Source organism: Hyalella azteca, unplaced genomic scaffold, assembly GCF_000764305.2.
Source record: "Hyalella azteca isolate HAZT.00-mixed unplaced genomic scaffold, Hazt_2.0.2 contig3633, whole genome shotgun sequence".
NCBI lineage: Eukaryota > Metazoa > Arthropoda > Malacostraca > Amphipoda > Hyalellidae > Hyalella > Hyalella azteca.
The window spans coordinates 5,009-27,685 of NW_025933876.1; the positions used below are offsets into that span (position 1 = coordinate 5,009).

Genomic DNA, 22,677 nt, shown 5'->3' on the forward strand with positions numbered 1-22,677 from the left:
CTGTAGCCGATGTACCTAACAAACTTACCCAAGGACGAATCCATCTTATTTAGACTAAATAATGTAGTTACTGAGCATAAAACTGATAACTCAACAAGAGAGCATGATTATAAAATAAACGTACAAAACTGGATGACCTGCATTACCAGTTAAAGCTGATGAAATGTATGTAACCACATATTTAGGGTTAACCTAGAGATAAGGAACTGACACTCATAGCACGTTACAGTTTTCGGAATGACTTCCGTTTTTATGTCAATTCCAATTTCCACGAAATTTTTCTCACGATTTTTTTTTATTTTCTTCTTGAATTACATGTCGCTTACTTATTGGAGCTTTTGGAGCCGGACGTATTTATTCGAGTGTCATTGGAAATGCAGTATTAACTTTGAGTTGGATATACATCGGAATTAATACGATTGTACAGATGATCATAGCCACGAATAGCAATGAAACGCAAATCTCGTTAATATTAGGATAACATGGCTTATAGATTTATTTTTATATAATCCTACGATGATTGTTGGAGAGGAATATACATGAGGCTCGGTTACTTCTACTCGTTTGTTCATATATAGGGGTAAATCTACTCGGCTGCATCATACGACCAGGGATACGGCGATGAATTTTTTAATTGTAAAAACGCATTATCATGATGTAAAGATATCAAGAAATGTATAGTCACGCAAAATTTTCCGCTCCAAACTGCCTAGACATAGTTGGCGGGATTTCAAGTACTAGCTTTATCGTCAGTCGTCTGGTTGCGTCTGTCAGGGTCAGTTGGGGAGCGGGCTGGGCGTACGCGAGTGCCTGTGAGAGATTTTGTGACCTGTGCGTGAACCTAACTCACAGTTTCAGCTGTGTAGGTTACATAGGAAAGATGTCTCAACTAATTACGATCAATCTTTCAAAACAACCTGGAGCATCATGGGGCTTCCGTCTGCAGGGCGGAAAGGATTTTGCACAGCCTCTCGGGATTCAAAAGGTGAGGTGGTAAAATTGAGGGTGGTTTTTCAATTTAGGTTCTAGGAGCAATTTTGCTACCAACTGACCGGGAATAATATTTATGAAGCGATATATTCAAACTATGTTTTATCAAAATTATTTAGTTTCTTAATACACTCGATTTTGCTCAATAAAAAGTTTAATAGCCTAGCATTACGACACATTTCCGAAGTCCCCGAACTGATGTCAGTGACCAGTGACCAGTCTTATTGCTGCATGCAAGTATATCGTTGCATTAAAAATTTCTTAGCTCATGCGTGGAATGGAATGCAATTATACAGAGGATTTCTCTTAATAGCAAGTGAAAATTAGCAATAATGAACATATTGCCAACGAAGATTTGAGTTTGACTCTAGGTAGGTAGTGAAGGTATAGAATTGTTCAATGCAAGGCAGGCTTCGGTAGACGATGTGGCATCTTGCTCCAAAATTTTGACATCATATATGCGTGGTCCCTCAAAATTCGAACTTGTATTTAGTTTTACATTTTATTTTGGTTATTTTTTTAATAAATTTAATCCCTTTTTGTATTTTTATCAGTCCAAACGTGATTTTTACCATTCTTATGGAGATTGGTCTTTATAGATGTTCAAAAACAGCCGCGATTGCGTTGTTTGATGAGTTATCCTAATGGTAATTTTAATAGACGCTTTATACGGGTTCCCCTATCTATTAGTGCTTAATTATTTTAATGCTTCTCATTTTACCCATCTTTTATGTTCAAAGGCCGGCCGACGTCACGTCAAGTAATTAGGCTATGCCGAAGTTTCATAACTGTTGTATACGTAGGCCTAACTTTTTTAGTTTAGCTACGGCTTATCTGATAAAGTCTACTTAACTATTCTCCCCCTATTTCCTGCGCACATTCTAAGATCTTATTCATAGTAGTTTGGCGGAAACAGAATATATGTTTAGCCTACTTTTTTTTCGGCACTATTCTAATTTTTCCCCGTCGGTTTTGGTCTGTTCGTTTTTCTTGTCTGTTTCTTTGGAATGCATCAAGACCAAAGTTAACAAGATAACTATCCATTAGATTGAAAATAATGGGAAAAATACCGTCATTGAACGCGAGAATTTGGTAATTGCTATTTTTCATTATTTTAAACCTTCTATATTGTGTCAATCTTACTGGGATACCTACAACGAGAGAGCAGCGTAGGCGTTCGAGCTGTTGGCTGCCGTCGCGGTCTCGCTTAGATCGCAGTGCTAAAACAGAGCTGCTTCCTCGCAACCTAAACCTGCCGTGCTAATTATACGCTTTCTACTGCTCATCTTTTCTTCTTCTTTCATCTTTAGATTTACTTGTTTGATTTGTTTATTCGACATAAATTTCGATTGCAAACTTCATGAAGCGAAAATCTAACCTAAGATGTTCATTGTCTTACGAGTATCAGGGCAATTTGGATCATTGAAATTGTACGAGCTAGATTTCGAAAATTTGAAAGTATGGTCATTTTTAGTACACCTAACTAGTTGGAACAAGGAAGAACATTTGAAGGGTCATGTAAAGACGCTTAGAATCCAGCCCTGCACGATCTTGTGTCATACAAAAATTGAAGCGACCGCAGCTAAATTACGAGTTGGTAAAATTCTTGACAAATTTTATGCTGCATACCCTGGGCTGGACCAGATGAGAATCTCAACTCAGACTTAGTTTGAAAGATCTGTCGGTTGATTTTTGTTCGCATGTTACTTTATCAGATTTTATGAATTTTGGTTGAGCTTCTCGGACTGAAAAGAAATGAAGAGAAGAAACCGTAATAGTAATAAGGTTTCAGCGAATTGACTTCGTCATAATTTGAATTTTTAATCGTAATTATTCGCTAATATATACGATTGCGGCTTTGGACAGTTCACTGCTATACGTGCGGGAATCGTCGTCACTGACATTTATGGTAATCTTCGCAACATCTGTGCTACACTCAATGAAATGGATGGGTTAATGTGTCCAAATAATGACACACTTCATCCATGTAACACTGACACGTCCTTTTGCTGGGCCTAACTGGGCCCGGAAGACGTACAAAGACGCAAAAAGTATATCGTTATTTGAACAAATCTCTCTTGATTCTCAGAGTGCATGCGCCAAACTTGTGTCTGAGAACTTCATCATGTTGATTCCATTCGCCGCATAGATCCTTGACGAAAATTTATTTTCCTCTTTTAAATATTTGAGAATTGAATGTCCGAGATATACACGTAGATAACCATATTTTTATGTTCATTAGCCGGATTTTTTTTATGTTAGATCGGCTGTCTCTCATAGAGGTTTTAGGGCAGCGCCAGCCGTGCACCACCAATTTTGTGCACCTATAAGCCCTGAATCGAACGCCTTGGATCTCTCCGGACATCCACCATCAGCCGTGAACCACTCGGCTATGTCCTCCTCCGGCCTTGCATAAAACCTGCCGTGCACCACCAGGCCGCTGATCGAATATGACTTCCCGGCATCGTTAAACGTAATTTTACGTTCACCGCATCTGAGGTTAGGTTTCAGATAACATAGTTCTGTTCCAAAATTTATCGTCCTTCGCCGAGTGGCCGTTCAACCGAGGGCTGGCTGGTTCGACGCACGGCCTAGACATGATTGTCCAGAAGTGTTGAAGGCTACGTTCCGGAATGCAGGAATCCTGATGTCCATTACATCCAGGGCAGTGGTGGTCTTCGGCAGGCGACCCGGTTTTAGCTTTATCTCGTGCTCTTTGGTTGCAATGAAAACTCGAGTTATTAGACCTAAATTCGATTCACCCGAGAGCACTATTGAGAACTCGCAGGAATTTGATTTATTTAATATTTCTGCAATTGGTTATAGGTTGCAGTCTTGCGTATTGCGTATGGATGTAATTTTGGTGAACGATGGTTATTCGTACCTAATGCGTACGGAAGTAATTTTGGTGAACGATGTTTACTGAAGCCAATCGGGTTTGAGCTTTTACATCGTAATTTCCAGGATAGTTAGCTGCCACAGCCAGGTTTTACTATCCTCAGGTTTAATTATACAGCCTATGTACCGTTAGCGCATTGTCTGTTGCTGGTCACATTAGGAATTTGCGTATTGTGACGTAACGGTGTCATGTGCTGCTGTGACGTCACGGACTGGTGTCACGTGCTGCTGTGACGTCACGGACTGGTGTCACGTGCTGCTGTGACATCGTAATTTCCAGGATAGTTAGCTGCCACAGCCAGGTTTTACTATCCTCAGGTTTAATTATACAGCCTATGCACCGTTAGCGCATTGTCTGTTACTGGTCATATTAGGCATTTGCGTATTGTGACGTAACGGTATCACGTGCTGCTGTGACGTCACGGACTGGTGTCACGTGCTGCTGTGACGTCACGGACTGGTGTCACGTGCTGCTGTGACGTCACGGACTGGTGTCACGTGCTGCTGTGACGTCACGGACTGGTGTTACTCTGCTGCCGTGCCGCTATTTCCTGATGTTACGTGCTGCTGTTCCATGCATTGTACCATTGCTGTGGGACTTCCTTACTTTATACAACACTTCTCTTTAACTTCAGTTCTTGTTTGTTTGCATGTCTGTCTGTCTGTCTGTCTGCTACAAATCTTGTAATCGAAATTTAATACACTTCTACTTATCCTATCTGAAGTTTTGCACACTTGTGTAAAGTTGGAGACAATGCATGAATCAAATGTCAAAATAAATGATTTAAAAAATAAAAAAAATATTTTTTTTTTCAATATTAAAAAATTGAAAAAATAATTTTGTCAGCTACAAATCTTATAACTGATGTTTGACACACTCTTACCTGTCTAATTGATCTGAAATTATGCACACTTGTGCGAAATCAGAGGCAATGCATGAATCAATTAACAGAATAAATAATTTTGAAAAAAATATATGTATCAAAAAATTTATATATTAAAAAATTGATAAATTAATTTTTTTAATGTTCGAAAATTAAATGAGAAATTCATTGTACATCTGTAAGATTGGAGACACTGGATTCTTTGGAAGTGTTGTCTTCAAAAGGTAATTTTTAAACGTATATTATTTATTAACCTTTTTGATCCTCATTTCCTCTTTATTGATTTTAAAGCAAAGCGATATCTGATACCAATTTATCTTGCTCAAAGCATTGATTGCATTAGAATTTGATACAAAATTATGAAATTTGTGATTGTGGCAAGCATTGGTTCAGATTATATCAACTTTCTCAGCTTGACCGCGTCGATTTCGGTTTAGGCTTGTCGGCATTTTGGAGCTTCCGCCGCGCTCCTGAGACGTCATTATAGCGTCGCGGGCACAGCTTGTAGACTTGTTCTGTGTAGAGTGTACAGTGAACAAACGTTCTTGTTCTGTGTAGAGTGTACAGTGAACAAACGTTCTTGTTCTGTGTAGAGTGTACAGTGAACAAACGTTCTTGTTCTGTGTAGAGTGTACTCTGAACAAACGTTGTTCTTGTTCTATGTAGAGTGTACTGTGAACAAACGCTGTTCTTGTTCTATGTAGAGTGTACTGTGAGCAAACGTTGTTCTTGTTCTGTGTGGAGTGTACTGTGAACTAACGTTCTTGTTCTGTGTAGAGTGTACTGTGAACAAACGTTCTTGTTCTGTGTAAAGTGTACAGTGAACAAACGTTCTTGTTCTGTGTAGAGTGTACAGTGAACAAACAATCTTGTTCTTTGTAGAGTGTACTGTGAACAAACGTTGTACTTGTTCTGTGTAGAGTGTACTGTGAACAAACGTTGCAAGTCTGAACACGCAGGAATCTGATATCTGATGACGTCACCGGCAAGGAAAATAGCTTAGTACGATTCATTAGTCAATCCTTTTTCGTAGTACATGTTTTTTTCGTAGCCCATGGGTAGAGGCTTATCTGATAAAGTCTACTACTTTCTAAACGATATTAAGATGGTTCAATTGAGAGCCATACAGATGAACGTACAAGAACAAAGATATACTTGCTTTAGATTTCCGCTGCCTTCTGAAAATATTTACAAGCAACTCTCCGGATCATAGAAATTATCCGAATTCATAACATAGGAATTAGTTAACAAATTATTTTAAGGTGCTGGTCATATTATCGCTGCAAGACATTTGCGATCTTGACAATGCTCGACGTTGGTACGCACTACACGCTTCCGATGTTGTCATGCGGAGCTGTAATTTCCAAAGCAACTTTATTTAATTTGATACAATAAAATTTAATGCTATAAAATATAATGCAATACAATTTAGTGCAATACAATTTAGTGCAAAACAATTTAGTGCAATAAAATTTAATGCAATAAAATTCAAACACGCCTCATATTGTTCCATCTACAATATGCCACTATTCGTATGGGGAAATGCCGAGTATTATGATTTATGACCACGATTGAATGAGATTATAGGACTCGTATAGTTGAGAACAATTGGTGAGTATTAATACTCATGATCACGATTGAATGAGATTATTTTACTGGTATTGTTGAGAACAATTTGGTGAGTGCAGCGCAGTGTACAATGGTGAGTATTAATACTCATGACCACGATTGAATGGAATTATTGTTATAGTATTGTTGAGAACAATTGGTGATTGCGGCGCAGTGTACAATGAGTGTCGAGGTATTGAAGTTTGACGACGTGTGGTCGCGTTCCCCGCGGGGTAATGGGGGAGAGTTTCAGCTTCTTGGCAAGGTCTTGGCGACACCCAACACCCGGGGCTGCTGCCATGCCCTTAACTGGCTCCCCACCACCTGTACCTCCCCACCACCTGTACCTCCCCACCACCTGTACCTCCCCACCACCTGTACCTCCCCACCACCTGTTCCTCTCCCCACCACCTGTACCTCCCACCACCTGTACCTCCTCACCACCTGTTCCTCTCCCCACCACCTGTACACCCCACCACAGCTGTAGTGCCCTGCCCGCCACCCCACCACAGCTGTAGTGCCCTGCCCGCCACCCCACCACAGCTGTAGTGCCCTGCCCGCCACCCCACCACCTGTATCGCTGTATTACACACTTAGCAACTGCAGTGACAGCTCATGTCATGTCATTCGATGCCGTGCATTTCATTTCATAACGTGCTCTAGAGTCATTCAAATATCAGGAAATATTAGAAGGATGTAAAATGAAACTTCAACAATCACCAGATATTTACTTCGCATCAAAGTCCAAATCATTATTTTTTGCTACTTCACATTTTTACACCATTTATTAGGTGCCGAATAAATTTTCCACATCATGACATGTTTGAAGTAATTAATTTATGTTAGATCGTTATTCGATATACTTAGATCGATACAATAGAATTGTACGCTTTAAGATCGATACAATAATGATTCAAATAATACAAATAGTATACTTTTTAGATCGATTAGATCGACAGAGTATAATTATACTCTGTTTTACATGATTTTCGTTTTCTTAATCTTATTTTGATATTGTACTATTTTTTAAATTGAATATAGAATTTGTTTTTTGAATTTTGCATAATTTGTCTGGCTATTCCACAACGATACGTTATATTTAAAAGCCTGCAACTTAATGCGCATATACAGTAGTCGTAGGTTCAATTTTTGGATAAAATGCCAAAAAAGGCGTCTTAAAGTCTCACGTGCTATAGATAAGTAAGGGTTTATAAGACGGCACTATAAGAGATAGGCAATCGATGTATCTTTCACTGTCTCTTGCTCTTCGTCGTCGGATGTTATTTACTGCTCGTTTTATGTGTGTACTTTGAAGATAATTTATGATCTCATGCTATTTAATTACTTTTTACTATCGTGTGTAATTATTAAAGCACGTTATTTTAATGTTTTTTCACAGAGGCACGTTGTTTAAATGTTATTTGTTATTGCTTGTTGTTAGTGTGTAGAGCCTTGCTTGTGCTTGGTGGCTCAAAGAAGCTCTGTACGTCTCCCCTCGTCCGCCCTCGTCTCCCCTCTTTCCTACTCTCCTCTCATCCCTCTTCGCCAGCTCTCGCCTGTCCTCACCTCCCCTCATCTTCCCCTCATCTTCCCCTCATCTTCCCATCGTCTACTCTTATCTCCCATATTCTGCCTTCATCACACCTCGTTATCCCGTATCGTTTGCTCCCCTCGTCTCATCGCTTCTCATTTCGTCCCCAATCGTTTCCCTTCATCGTCTCCCCTCATCGTCTCCCCTCATCGTTTCCCCTCATCGTCTCCCCTTATCGTCTCCCCTCATCGTCTCCCCTCATCGTCTCATCCTCCATCTTCTCCCTTCATCTCCCCTTTTCTCCTCTCTTCTCATCTCGTCCCCCATCTTCTCCTTTCATCTCTCCTTGTCTCCCATCATCTCGCAAGTTGCGCTTCTCAGCGGCGTGCTCACGTCTATCCTGAATAACTCCCTTCATGGTGTAGGGTACATCCTCATATCCTGTCTTCCAAAGTAATCCTCAACCATATTCACGATTTATTTGCATTTCTTGAATCGTGAAGTACAACATTAATGATGAAATTTTAATACTAGCGTGCTGCTAGTCCGGGACGGTATTGTCATAAAGTCACTCGCTAATAGTTGCATTAACATTTAACGCATGCAAATATATATATGAAAGTATGTCTTCTGTTTTCTTAGTTTTTTTGTATCCGCTTGGCTCGAGGGCTGTCGGTAACAGCTGTACTGGCTCCTTGTAGTGACAGCTCTGCTGCCTGCCACTGCAGCATCACAACTCTGTGGTGTGCGCAGGTGTAGAGCTGTACTGGCTCCTTGTAGTGGCAGCTCTGCTGCCTGCCACTGCTGCACCACAACTCTGTGGTGTGCGCAGGTGTAGAGCTGTACTGGCTCCTTGTAGGCTCAGATGTCCTGGTTACTTTTCGTTCACGTTCATCAGCGTTTGCCGTTTATGTTCATCACATTTCTTTGTCTACATACTTGACATGACCTATCATTGCTTTATTTGAGGTACTTGATAAATGATGTACAGCTTCATACGAATATAACTGACTTACGGTATTTGCTTATAATAAAATATAATAATAATAAATGGTTTAGTCTAAACCATTAATTAATGATGGGGCCTTAACGGTCCACCGGCCGCTGAGATCGCATGATCCCAAGCAAGCATGGCTGTCATCATGCAGAGGCACGGCCATGCTGCCATCATGCGCGTGCCTGCATGCTTTATGCATACGCGTTCTCCGTGCCCGCGTGTCTTCGCTGCATGCGCATTGCATGGTGCGTTTCTGGTGCATGAATCTCATTATTATGTACGCATTCCATGCATAACAGCGTAATTGCATGCATGACCGTGTCCTAAGGCTCATCTTGTGTAAGATTATGTTTTTGTGTTGCTTGCAATGCTACATACTTTTCAGTATTATTTTTTCGTGCGTTTTTTATTAATTCCGTTCTTGTAAGACTTATTTCTGGCATGATGTTGCTTTTGCATGATCCTCATGAGGCATGATGCGCTGTGGCTGTTGGTTCGAGCCCGGCGCAATGCTCTGCATGATGCGTGTTGGTTCGAGGCACGCACCATGCCCCTCATGATGCCCTCTGTCATGATGCATGCCCCGCATGGTCACGTCAAAACGACATAGCGCGTAATGCACGGCCATAAAGTGCCCAATACTTTCCCTTTCCTAGGCAAACAAGCCTCGCGCCTCTTCTGGCGACGGCGCTTATGAGTTATTTTTATCGTAAATGTTTTCATCGTAAATGTTTTCAGCGCGAGTTGTTTTCATCGTGCCGAATTTATTATTTGAATGCGCGCCCACGTCTGCTACCTCGAAATGGCTGAAATATTCCTTAATAAATTGTAATAGAACTGAGATATATTCAGTACACGAAGTTTGAGTTGATGTACCGTACCTGTTTTCGAAAAGTCGTATCACTTCTGTTGTCCACAAATTGATGATCAGACCATGATCCAGGCTATAATGACGTTGAAACGTTTGATTACGAGTTGATGTTTAAATTATATTCAGCGTTTTTCAAACGTTTAACCCACGTTATTAAAAAATCGGATGACTGGTGTATGATTTTTGCACTCCTTGGCCATGTGGTGGCCTGTGATGACCATTCAATAATACGCTAGAGTGTGTAGGTAGACATTTAATTATGTACTAATGAATCATGTACTAATCATGTACTAAGACATTTAATTATGTACTAATCATGTAGGTAGACATGTGCATTACACGACGCTGGCCCTCGCAGCACCTGCACAGCACGCGACAGGTGTGCGGGCACCTGTGGCGCTCACACATGTTGCTGATGACTGCTAGCTCGTCTCCTGCATCTATACCTTACACAACCTGTCTATATTGTCGTAATAGAAATGCCTTTTGATTTTCTTTGCAAGATCAAAACTCAATAGGGTATATTAGAAATTTTGTAGGAGAGTAATTTTTGCCTTTATTATTTGTTATATTTTATATTTGAAGATAATCTTTTAGATGAAGATAATATTTATTGATTAAGTCAATACTGGACTGTCATGCTAATATTAGTAGTTGATACAGAATCTATTCATTTTTATAACAGAATGTATGAAATAATTGAAAAGTTAAGAGCTGTGAAGCTAGGAGCTCAAAAAGTATCGCCTTACTCTCTTTTGCTGGCCAATGTCTGCTCTCTTTTCCTCACTGCAGCTACTGCGGTTGTGTACGATTTTGTCCATTATCTGTTTACAGGAACTGTGATTGCACGTATGAGTAACATTCTTTGCACAGGAATCAGGAGTTTTTTTGGGATTGCGTTGGTGATGTGACTTTCTAAATTCGCTTAACACGAAAATCACGAAGTATGCGAGATTGCTTATAAGCATCATGTCCAAAATGCGTTTTCTTCACAATTAAAAAAAAAAAATTGACGACAAGTTTCGTTGACTACCTATTGCACGACTAGAAAGTTTGGAACTATTTTCACATATCCGTTTAATATCATGTTGAATCCACAAATAACGAAGAGTAATGGGCATTGAGTAATGATTGGGTAAAGAGACAACGTGATGAGTAAGGCTGGTGGGTATGTACACGAGTACAGCTTCTGACCTGCATGACACCTGCGTATGTCAGAGTGACTCACTCTCACTTGCGTCCTCATTCGTGTGACTCATGATGAGGAAATGTGACAGAAAACCTTGCGGCATTTCATTATTTACAAAGGGAGTGCGTGGGGCGTAAAAAATCTGGTTGGAAAAGGGATTGTGAATCGTATTCACGAAAGTCGGACGATTGCTGAGTGTCAAAGTGGCTACAGAAGTTCGAAGCTGACAGTAATGCATCATTATTCGTATAATTTGTCTTCTATATGACAAAACGAGCCGAAGTGAACGCTTTTATTTAGTGGGGTATTACTTTTATTATTTATGTGACGTTCGTACCCCATCAATGTATAATTTCGCCAGGGTTGTTAGCGAAAATTCTGAGTGGGCAACGTCCAATAATGATCAGTATTTAGCTCCATTACTAGGATATGGTGTCAATCTTTGTTCTCATTCCTAACAATTAACTTTCACTCAAAATGCTAATGGATCCATGCTAACCCATATCATTGTTGACGATTATGCCACCTGAAGGTCTTTGTTAACTGAACCACCAGTTAACTGAACCACTCTGTAGTACAATGGAAGAACCGTCAATTGCGAATTGTAATTTGATTTGCGACGAGTCGATCATGTATGATGCGTTCACAGACGAGATTAATATAATTAGTCTTTACGAAACACATGCCATGTTAGATTTATTTAAGCAAAAAAATTAGGAAGAAAACATTATCGGCCGATAACTGGCGGAAATTCGTCTAGGATTTGAACACATAATGTAATGTCTGAGATTCATTCAAGGACATCCGGGAAAGTCATAAAAGAACTTTTCATGATTTGACCAACACGCATAATTCTGTAACCAGCTTGGCTGAAGGTCGTTCGTAATCACGGATAATTTTAGCACGTAATTGTACCGTAAGCGCTTGCATTGTGTGACGAACAGCAGCATCGAAATCTGAGCCTCTGTGGCATGCTCTGACGTAACCTACGATTAAATAGATATCCGGTGTGTGATTATTGTCTTTGGCATGAGGAAATTGATCTCCAAAATGTTCATTAAACCTTTGAGTAAAGATTTTAGAAGTAGTTCATCGTATAACTAGGCACTTTCAGTTAAGAATTCTCTGATATTGACTTGCCAAATATTTTGATCGTAAACCAAGTCAATGAGTACTAACTTGAGACCCGGCTATAATTTTCAATACGAATTACCGGGTGCATTTGAAGTCTCCTAGCCGTTCATCTCCCCTTCCTTATATATAGTAGCAGATCGACTGGATCATGTCTTGAAGAAGTTATCAACAACAAAATACTGGAGTTCACGACAAATGTATGATTACAGCAAAAATTTGGAGTTATCAACTGGATTATTTGTCTCCAATATTATAATTAGGGGTAAATAAAGTTATATTTTTATATAAGTGTTATATGCATCGTTGTATTACTGTCAATATATCGTAGGAGAAGAGTTTGAGTGATCACCCAAAGTCAATCGACTGCTGGAAGAGGTAGCTAGTTATGTGTGTAGTTAGTCTGTAGTTATGTGTGCATTATTGGTGCCTATGCTGGCAAATATGAAAAGAGATCACGACTGCAATGTAGACTCGGATAATGATTCAGATTTTGTCCCAATAACGATGCGCAGGGCCCTTACTTTCAAAAAAAGTTGAGAGATCGTAAGTTCATTAGCCAATCATTGACGGCCTTTCTAGCGAAATCCACCAATCATAGACAAGAAAATAGTGCGTAAGTACTTATAGTTAACTTAGCGAGTTTTGAAAGTATGGCCCTGGTGTGGATCATCAAGACCCTGTTTGTCGTATCACAGACATTCAGAAATTGCGTTACTATAGACTTGGGGAATATAAGCTATACATTTTTTGAATGTAGGCGATGAGCATTCCGGGTGTCGACAAACACTTGCTCGACTATGCGTATGACTGTGAATTAGATGTGAGGTACGCATGGTATGCGCTGAGTATTTCATGAGGCGACTACATTTGGAACGAATACTGTGATTTTTCTTTGGAACGTGATCGTATATAGTAGCCGCTTAATGTACGGAATGAAATGTACGCTTCATTTAATTTAATTCAAAGAATTTGTGCCCATGCTTCATCACCCGAAATAATTGGATGATGATTCATTATAATTGAAACAACTCTGTCTTCTGAATTAAACGCGTCCTGAATTCAGTTGAATGGAGTTAGTATTCATTAAAAGCACGCACATTTGACGTTAAAAAACAATTTGGGCAAAAGCAACGTCAGAAGCACGTCATACAACAAAAAATTGCCACAAGAATCAGCTTCCAAAAAATTGATTAGAAGATTATTCAAGTCCCGTTCTAAATTATTAGGTACTGATTATTTTTCGTTATGACTGACCATCATATTTTTTCAAGGTTTTAATGCCTTTGAGGATATTTTCCTCAGTTATGTAGATCGTTGCCAGTTTGACAGTTGCTCATAAGTTGCGAGCTGTCAGACGAGCAATTGATGATGTGACATTGTGTGGCGACTGTTGTTGTGCTGCGCTACGTCTACTGGTGTTACGGTTGCAGCAAGCCGTGCTGTTACGGTTGCAGCAAGCCATGCTGTTACAGTTGCAGCGAGCCATGCTTTTACAGTTGCAGCGAGCTGAGCTGTTAGTTATTTGCAAGCCATGCTGTTACAGTTGTAGCAAGCTAAGCTGTTACAGTTGTTGCAAGCTCTGTTGTTACAGTTACAGGAAACTAAGCTGTTACAGTTGTAGCATGCTGAGCTGTTACAGTTGTTACAGCAGCTGTTGCCGACGCTGGTCTTGAGGCAGCGCCAAGATGTCAGCTGCAGACGACGTGCCGTGTACGGCTGCAGCCAACAGCTGCAAACGTCGCTGCTGCATAAATCGCTCTTGAAGGGCGAACAAAACACGACAGTTTTCCGTCGTTTTCCGTCTGGATATAATCCTCCGTTTTCACCATTTTTACGTTCTAAAATAGGATTTTTATTTCATTCGGTTAACGTTTTACAACTATTAGTTGGACTTAAGTATTGTGCAATTTAGAGCATCACGTAGTTTTATTTTGACTTGTGCGGAATTCAGTGAGCGCGCAACACGGAAGTCAGAAGAGGACCGTGTTTTTATTTTATCTTGAGATTGTATTTGGTGTTAGAAGATGCGTTCGGCAGAAAAAGTCTTGCGCATGACTATAGTCTACTCCTAGTGACTATTTGACTACATTGTAGACTTTGAACGCGAAAAGTAACTTGAAAAACGGATAATGTACAAGCCAGAAATTCCTTTGTAGCTGCAACAACTTCAACATCCACTAGGCCATACGTGCGGTATTGGATGTTTATCCAATTGTCAGAATTAAGAGACATTGCATAGCAGCCAAACGAGAGATATTGGCGGTGTGTTTACAAAGTTTATGTCAATTAAGATTTTATCTTTTAGATTTTGAGAGCGATTTCTCGTGAAGGCTGTCATTATATTAATTTTGGGTGATGAGTTCTGAATTCTGCATTTTATGTGCTTGGTGTATGAATACAAGATAATTCAATCGCCTAAAATTTAACCAATCATTTTATGTATGCTTATTTGAAAAAACGGGTGTTTTAAATAATGTGTGAATCCTAATGTTTTTGGTTCCTGTTGCGCGTTCGTATCTGGAATAAAATGGACCTACATGAGGAGTCAAAAATTTAAAGGAGTCAGAAATTCCATTAGAGGAAACTAGAAGAAATACATGAAGAAATTCCGGTATGATGAATCAGAAATTCCATAAAGTTGATGGTAAGGTTTATCCTCCAAACTCTTTCAAATTTCGCTTGATAATTGGAAATAATTAATGAAAGTTTCACTTTATTAATACCATGTTTTATTTAATAGAAACTGCAGTCGCAAGACGAGGAGGTCAAGGTCGCGTCACGACCTCTGTGACCCCTGGGATGTGATGCCTCGGGTGCAATTCTGTCAATATATTAGTTATTTATGACTTTTATTTGTAATTTATGAGTATTAATCTATTTATTCATATTTTATCACATTTGCGTATTTATGCCAATTAAATTTTTTCTTGATTCTAAAACGTAGATTGAAGTGAGGGAACTGCGTCTCGAAAAGCAAGGCTCACCAAAAGTATATTAATTTCAATTGAAATCATTCGTCCTCTTTGATTTAACGTAATTAACTGCGTTAAGATAACCTTTTATCATGATTTCGTATGGATTTTATTGCTCACTTTCATCAACAGGTACATTCACAAGTCGAATGTCTGCTGTAATTTATACATCGCCTATACATTCGTCGGGCGCTAATGGCTTACAAACCCAACACGCTCGTCATATACACGCAGAGAAATAAGTGAAGCATTATCCGAACAGCGACGCACTTTTTCCGGTTGTATGGGTCATTCTGGCACAGTTTGGCCGGCATATCAGTACGTGCCACGTCTGCTCTGTGTTAGACTGTCAATATTCAATATTACCATTTCATTTTTTTAGTGTAACATATATGCATACAGCAGCTCTTCATCCGGAACATATTTTGCTACTTCATGTGAACATCCGCTTGCTACTAAGCTTTGTTTTTCAACTTCACCCTTTGTTTTTGTTATCCCCGTTTCTGCATCTTGCTTTTCATTATATTTGAGCCTACAGGGGAGAATAACACTGTCAGCTCCTTGGTTTATATTGGTACACTACAACACTAGAGATAAGAGTATTTGATTATAGTGGGGATTTTCACATTGCATTTCATAATATTTATGTCATAAAAATATTCATGTTTTCTCACATCTTACCCCACTGAGCTGTTACAGTTGTTACAGCAGCTGTTGCCGACGCTGGTCTTGAGGCAGCGCCAAGATGTCAGCTGCAGACGACGTGCCGTGTACGGCTGCAGCCAACAGCTGCAAACGTCGCTGCTGCATAAATCGCTCTTGAAGGGCGAACAAAACACGACAGTTTTCCGTCGTTTTCCGTCTGGATATAATCCTCCGTTTTCACCATTTTTACGTTCTAAAATAGGATTTTTATTTCATTCGGTTAACGTTTTACAACTATTAGTTGGACTTAAGTATTGTGCAATTTAGAGCATCACGTAGTTTTATTTTGACTTGTGCGGAATTCAGTGAGCGCGCAACACGGAAGTCAGAAGAGGACCGTGTTTTTATTTTATCTTGAGATTGTATTTGGTGTTAGAAGATGCGTTCGGCAGAAAAAGTCTTGCGCATGACTATAGTCTACTCCTAGTGACTATTTGACTACATTGTAGACTTTGAACGCGAAAAGTAACTTGAAAAACGGATAATGTACAAGCCAGAAATTCCTTTGTAGCTGCAACAACTTCAACATCCACTAGGCCATAGGAGTGTATCATTGGCCACGATATTACCGAGAGCAACAGCATACTCATGGGTGAACTCAGCTACAACATCCTCTTAAAAACAGCCTCCAAATCTATTAAACGGCAGCAAAAATCACTGCCACATCCTCAACAACAGCAGCCCAACAACCATCACATCCACCGTAACAGCCGCAAAAACAACCATCACATCCATCCAAACGGCAACAAAAAGCAACCACCACATCCACAAAAAAATAACAGCAGAACAACCACCACCAGATCAGCAGCAGCAGCAGCAAAAGACAAGCGGGCCTCTGCTATTCTTGGCCGTGGCGAGCGTCTGCCAAGAAGCGCCCTCTGCCTCTTCGTTCTCGGCTCTTCCTCGACGCTGTTTCTTCGGCACGCGTGATGATGCGATCCGATTTGACGACGGCCTTGCGGTTTCCTGCTGTATTTCTTCCCTGCCTCGTTCCATCTTCGTCGAGAGGCCTTGTGTTGAGATTTAGTTTCCTTGTTTTACGGGACATTTTCCAACAGGAACATTTTACTTGTTCCCTATTAGTTTCCAATGAGATAATTCTATTCTGATTCGCCTGGAAACGAAACGTGTACAGTTATTCCAATTCAAAGACCAGCGTTGCAAAAGTCTACAATTCTCGCACATAAAAGTGTGGTATGAAGCGACCGCTTCCGCACAAGTCTAGAGTTTAGGCATAGAAGATTGCTTCATTCAACACTCTGAATCAATTGCTAGGAGGAGAAATTAAGTTACTTCAAATGAAGCTCGTCTGACTCATCACGCGTCTGCACTTCTTGACACGGAGCCAACTCTCAACAACAGCCGCGTCCCGCTGACCACGATGAGGGAAAGGAATGTGCTCTTGTCTATATCTACGTGCAGCATGATTGTCGAGTGCATCATTAAGTTGTGGTGTGCATCATCCAGATTGTCGTGTGTATCATTCAGATTGTCGTGTGAATCATCCAGCAGATTTTCGTGTGTATCACCCAGATTGTGGTATGCATCATCCAGATAGATTGTCGTGTGAATCATCCAGATTGCCGTGTGCATCACCCAGATTGTCGTGTGCATCATCCAGATTGCCGTGTGCATCACCCAGATTGTCATGTGCACCATCCTGATGTCGTGTCCATCTTCCTGATTGTTTGGTTGGTTCTATAGATTGTTTTCTTGATCATTAAGATGGACAGGTGGTTTATTAATACCACTCTAAGCCTGTTGAGAGTATCTGTTGGCCTTGATACATCGTCTTGCAGATCATAAATGGAGCTTGACTTCTTTTCTTTCAAGAGGTCGGATTTACTATACACAATTCCTTGTTGATTTTCGATGCTTGTGTCTTTTTTTATTATCTAATTCGTGTTGTTTGTTTCTTATTCAACAGACGCATTGTAGATCACCAAAGTGTAGGTCATCATAGTTTATATAGTGTCGACGATGAAATGAATGCGTCGATGTCGATTCCCACATCGTCAGTTTGTGTATCTAGAGTTCTGATGATAACGGTATATGATTCAAAGCCAAGAAAGTTCAATTGATTTCCAGTCATATTCGCGTATATGAATTTGAATGACAAAGTATGATTTAAACCCTGACACGAGTAACAAGGAGCAATAATGTCACAAGCCTACTTCCCAAAAAATATACGGTCAAGTGAGCGAAAAATAACTTGCACTGATGGTTGCCGCCACGTATAACAACTTGAAAATGTTCTCTGTTACGTACAAACGTCCACAGGTTGCTACGCTCAATAGTTTGCGTATAATTTTTTTCAAATTTAAGTTCCCGGAGAGTGAGACAAGGCGGTAGAGGGTTAAAGAGCTGCCTCATCTTTTCTGGCAGGTGGGTTGACGCTGAAACTAATTTTAATATATGCTTCAATTTCCAGCACTCCAAAAAATGTGAGCATCGATCAAACTGATGCTAAATCGTGTCTAAGGAATGAATATCATGTCATTAGTGATAAAACTTGTTGAAATGGCAAGTGTTAACAGAGGCATAGGCGCAAAATAAAGCAAGATCATATATAGTAGACGTAGCGATCATGTTGACAGCTTGGGTGAATTCTTGTTTAGGCGTTACCTATTCCAGGTACAACCTCTACCTCATTTGTTGAGGTGATTTCAGGCTTTCATTCAAAACATGATTCAAATATACCTTGCATCCTGCCTACGTTACTATCCTTAAGCTTAGGATTAAAATGAATAGTTTTCTATCAAAGTTTGTCTTCAAACGCTCGATTGATGACTGAAAAATATCTGAACCAAATGAATGATATTTTTTTGCGATTTAAAATGAATAAACTGCACGGAAACATCAACAGCTAGTTAGGCAATCAATCAGTACAGCTAGAGTGCAGTGGCCGGCCGGTGTTGCATGACATTCCAACTTGAATGTCGCCGACATACTGAACTGAACGGCTTAGGCGGCAGTAGGAGTCCCATGCTAACGAATATTTTCATGCAACTTATATAATGACCTGCCTGCCTGGAATTACTGAAATGTCGGGCCGTGAGAATTACCGTTTAAGTTTCCTAACTTTAAATTGAAAGCCACTTTCGTGCGCACCCGAGAATGTGAAGATTCTTATTTTTAAATTGCATTAAAGTAAGGTACAATATAAATTTTCGATCATTGGCTAGGTAAGATGTTGTGTCGCGCGGTTGTGATAGTTCACTAGGGCTGCCGCATTCCTACTACTTTAAACTCCAAGTACTCAAGGCTACACGGGGTATTACCAGCATGCATTATACTCTACACGCCGAACCCATTGCCCCCAATCTGTTCAATAACCACTGCAAATAATTCACGCGCATAGCAGCTCCGAAGTGAGCGTCTTGCCTTATTGCAGTAGCCCATATTACTGCCACTGCTCGCCTCTGCAGTAGCAGCTGTACATAGGCGGCAGTTGCTAGGATCTGCAGCAATTGCAGTAGTAGCTACTTACTGCAGTACTCACTGTGTTGCGTAAACATACTGTAACGTGCAGGTGCAGACCCATGCACTGCGTACTGCAGCCTCTACGAGAGGTGCCGCAGACTTTGCGTACAGCAGAATTTGCGTACAGCAGAATTTGCGTACAGCAGAATTTGCGCACAGCAGAATTTGCGTACAGCAGAATTTGCGTACAGCAGAATAATGCCCGATCCTTGCGTACTTGTGTTGAATGTATCGCATAGTATTACAGAGCTCGCAGATTTTTCGATTGCGATCTGTGCCTGCAGTCAAAGCATATATTGCCGGCGCTTGCTGCGTGCCAGGAGTTCGCTAGCGGCTGTCAGTGAAGTGGAAGACATCACTGTCACTGCTGTCACTTGCCATTGAAGACGTCACTGTCACTGCTGTCACTTGCCATTGATGCCTGCCACGTAGGATGAAGCGCAGCCTGCTGAGGGCCACTTGTGTTGGACTGTCACTTAGCACTCCAGCACACTACGTACGCCACTCACGTATCTTGCTCCTATTTGTCATACGTGGTCAATATCGCTGCATCAATACCCTGGGTGATATCAGTCGTCAAGCCAAACACGAAGAAAATGAGAATTTTCTTGTTTAACGGCGTTCGTTCAGTAGAAATTAATTTTAGACTATTATTTGAGCAATAAACTTAGGTTCGAAGCCTTATAATTGTCTCAGTTTTTTGCCATGTTTATTTTTTTATTGTCGCGCCGCTATAAGAGAAAAATTTAAATTTAAACCGATGAAGTGTGATGTGCTTATTAGATTTAATGAGCAGCATAAAACTTAGGCATCTGTATCAGCAAGTGTGACTGAAATGTGCTGACGCTCACAAGCTGCTGAAGCTTCGTGTATTGTCTTCAGTATTTAATCAAGTTCACATTATAAGTTCATATTTTCACGTTGGATGTCATCAGTTATTTGAAGATAAACGTTGGATGTCATCAGTTATTTGAAGATAACGCTTATATTGACTTTAACAAAGAAGGTGAAATTTCAGTGTAGTATTTTTGAAATTCGTGCATAAAAATGATCTTCCGTGTTCAGTGTCGCGTTTGCGGTTACGGTGCAAGATACTCACCACGGCATCTTCACATCCGTGCTGCAAATCAACTTTAAGTTGTTGTTTAACTGCTGTATAAATAGTATAATATATAGATGACGTTATTTTATAACAAAATGAGTGAGAATTCTTCATTGTTCTTCAAAATATCGTAAAAAATTCACCGTATTCCAGAAAAGCAGATCTTTTTGTTGCGCAAATGAGGCTGAGAACGGAAGCGTGCGAAGTCACACGCCGTTTGCAAGCGATCGTCGGGAAAATATTTTGTTGAGCGTTGCAGGGCCATCACGCGTGCGCTCCATGAACAGCTCACTTGTGAACTTCACTGCCTTGACAAGACTGCGGTCCTGAATTGTAGTTATTATGAAACATGCTTATCACACAAATATATTTCTTGTAAAACACGCGCATGAATGGATTAATACATGAATGGAATGTTTGTAAACGAGTGCTGGGACAGCAACAAACATTTTGCGACGAAGACTTGCAGCAAACTAAATCTAATGTATTTTCTTCAACAAAAATCTCTTGTGTAGTGATAAACGATATTTTGTAACTTACCATTAGTGTGAAACTTCCGTGCACAATTAAATTTTACATGAATCACTTAAGTCCCTGCTAACGTGCTTCTGAGATCAGATCGAAGAACAGCTCAATTACTTCTCATCCACTACATAAGACGTTTCTCGGGCAGTATCCATGTAGACAGAAGTTTAATCATTTATTCCTGGTACCGTTCACTCCAGTCCAAGGTTACCTTCTTGCTGCCATTTGTTGTTGATATTTGAAGTTACCGTTTTCGCTGATGCTGCAGTTGTGGTCGCCGTTGTTGCATGGAGCTGCCTGCGCGTGTCCGAGCATAAGTCACTTCATTGGCTCGGTCCTTCATACCAACAATGCATTGGGTCACGCAACTGCCCGGCGTATGCAAATGTGCTTGTAGAAGGCTTAGGTGGGGGCGCGTCTCCCCGCCACGTCATAGAAATGCTCATGCCGTTACTCTGTAGGGGCTTTTTGCTACGTCTTGCTGCCATATTACTCAAAAATGAGTAGGACTGTTCAAATGTCGATGCACTTTTTTTTCCTTGTGTGCGTCATCTTGACTCACTTGTGTGAGTTATTCTGCACGAGTTCTTTTCGGGAAAAAGGCGTTTCGGGGCTACGAGAAGATAGTGTCGCCATTTGGACTATTTTACCCATTCTTTTTTTACAGTGTGATGCCGACTGTGTGGCTGCAACTGTATTCAGGATGATTCACGGAAACCTTCTGCTTTGTATTTCGTGCCAAGCAGCCAGATGTTGTAGGAAAAGGGCATGGAGTATTTCATATGAAACGCAAGGTCATGAAGTTTTGTGCCCCGCCTAGTCAGTTGCCACTATGCATTGGACAAATGAGCAGCGTGCGTTTGCTGTCGTGGCGTACTTTTCTAATGGTCGTTCCATTATCGCTACTCAACGAGCATTCCGTATTCGTCCTTCAGGTCGAGTTCCTGATCGCAAATCGATTTTTACGTGGGTGAACACATTTCGGGCAACTTATATCAAATCAGTTGTTTACAATGACTGTCCATGGACCCTATTTTATTTGAAGAACAACATACGCTAAGCCATCCCTAACATACCCGTCAATATGCTTCAGCGAGTTGGAACGGAACTTCAAAAATCGACTTAACGAATGCATTGACAAATGGGGGCCGTCATTTGTCCGATGTTATCTTTAGAATTAAACGATGCCAAAATCCAGATGATGTCTCTTGCAATAAAATTAATATTGTTATGATATCATTACTAGTTCTTTTTTTATTGAGCTTTCACATCAGGAAGTTTTCGTGAATCACCCTATATAAGAAGTGGAATCGTTCTAGCTCCTTTATTGTTGTTAGTGAGGCTCAGTTCTCGCGTGCGGTATTGGATGTTTATCCAATTGTCAGAATTAAGAGACATTGCATAGCAGCCAAACGAGAGATATTGGCGGTGTGTTTACAAAATAATATTTATGTCATAAAAATATTCATGTTTTCTCACATCTTACCCCACCAAAATTCCGTCTTTTAATCAATGTTGAATTAAACGTTGTTTCGTTGAATAAACATCAATTAAACTTGATTCAAAGTCATTTGCCTGGTGGCACCAGAGTACAGCTCGTACTGTAATGTCCACAACTCGAAGCCTGACAACCTCGAACTGTTCATTGCCATAAAATATTAAATATTGTCATAAAATATTAATTATTGTCATAAAATATTAAATATTGCCATAAAATATTAAGTGTTAGCGTGTTCATGCAAAAGCAAGAAGCTTCATTGCATACACTATGTCGTGGCTTCATCAGCC

General features: G+C 40.3%; 1 protein-coding gene across 25 annotated transcripts in view; it reads left to right on the forward strand.

Annotated features, from left to right (window-relative positions):
• The first annotated feature begins 753 nt into the window (after positions 1-753).
• The window catches only part of LOC108678357 (PDZ and LIM domain protein Zasp), a 76,197-nt gene continuing 54,273 nt past the window's right edge, over positions 754-22,677 (forward strand). For all 25 annotated transcript variants that reach the window (XM_047879687.1, XM_047879683.1, XM_047879680.1 and 22 more), the window contains exon 1: positions 754-985. In XM_047879687.1, coding sequence (XP_047735643.1) covers positions 881-985 — 105 coding nt within the window. In that variant the 5' untranslated portion in view covers positions 754-880. The remainder of the gene's footprint in view (positions 986-22,677) is intronic.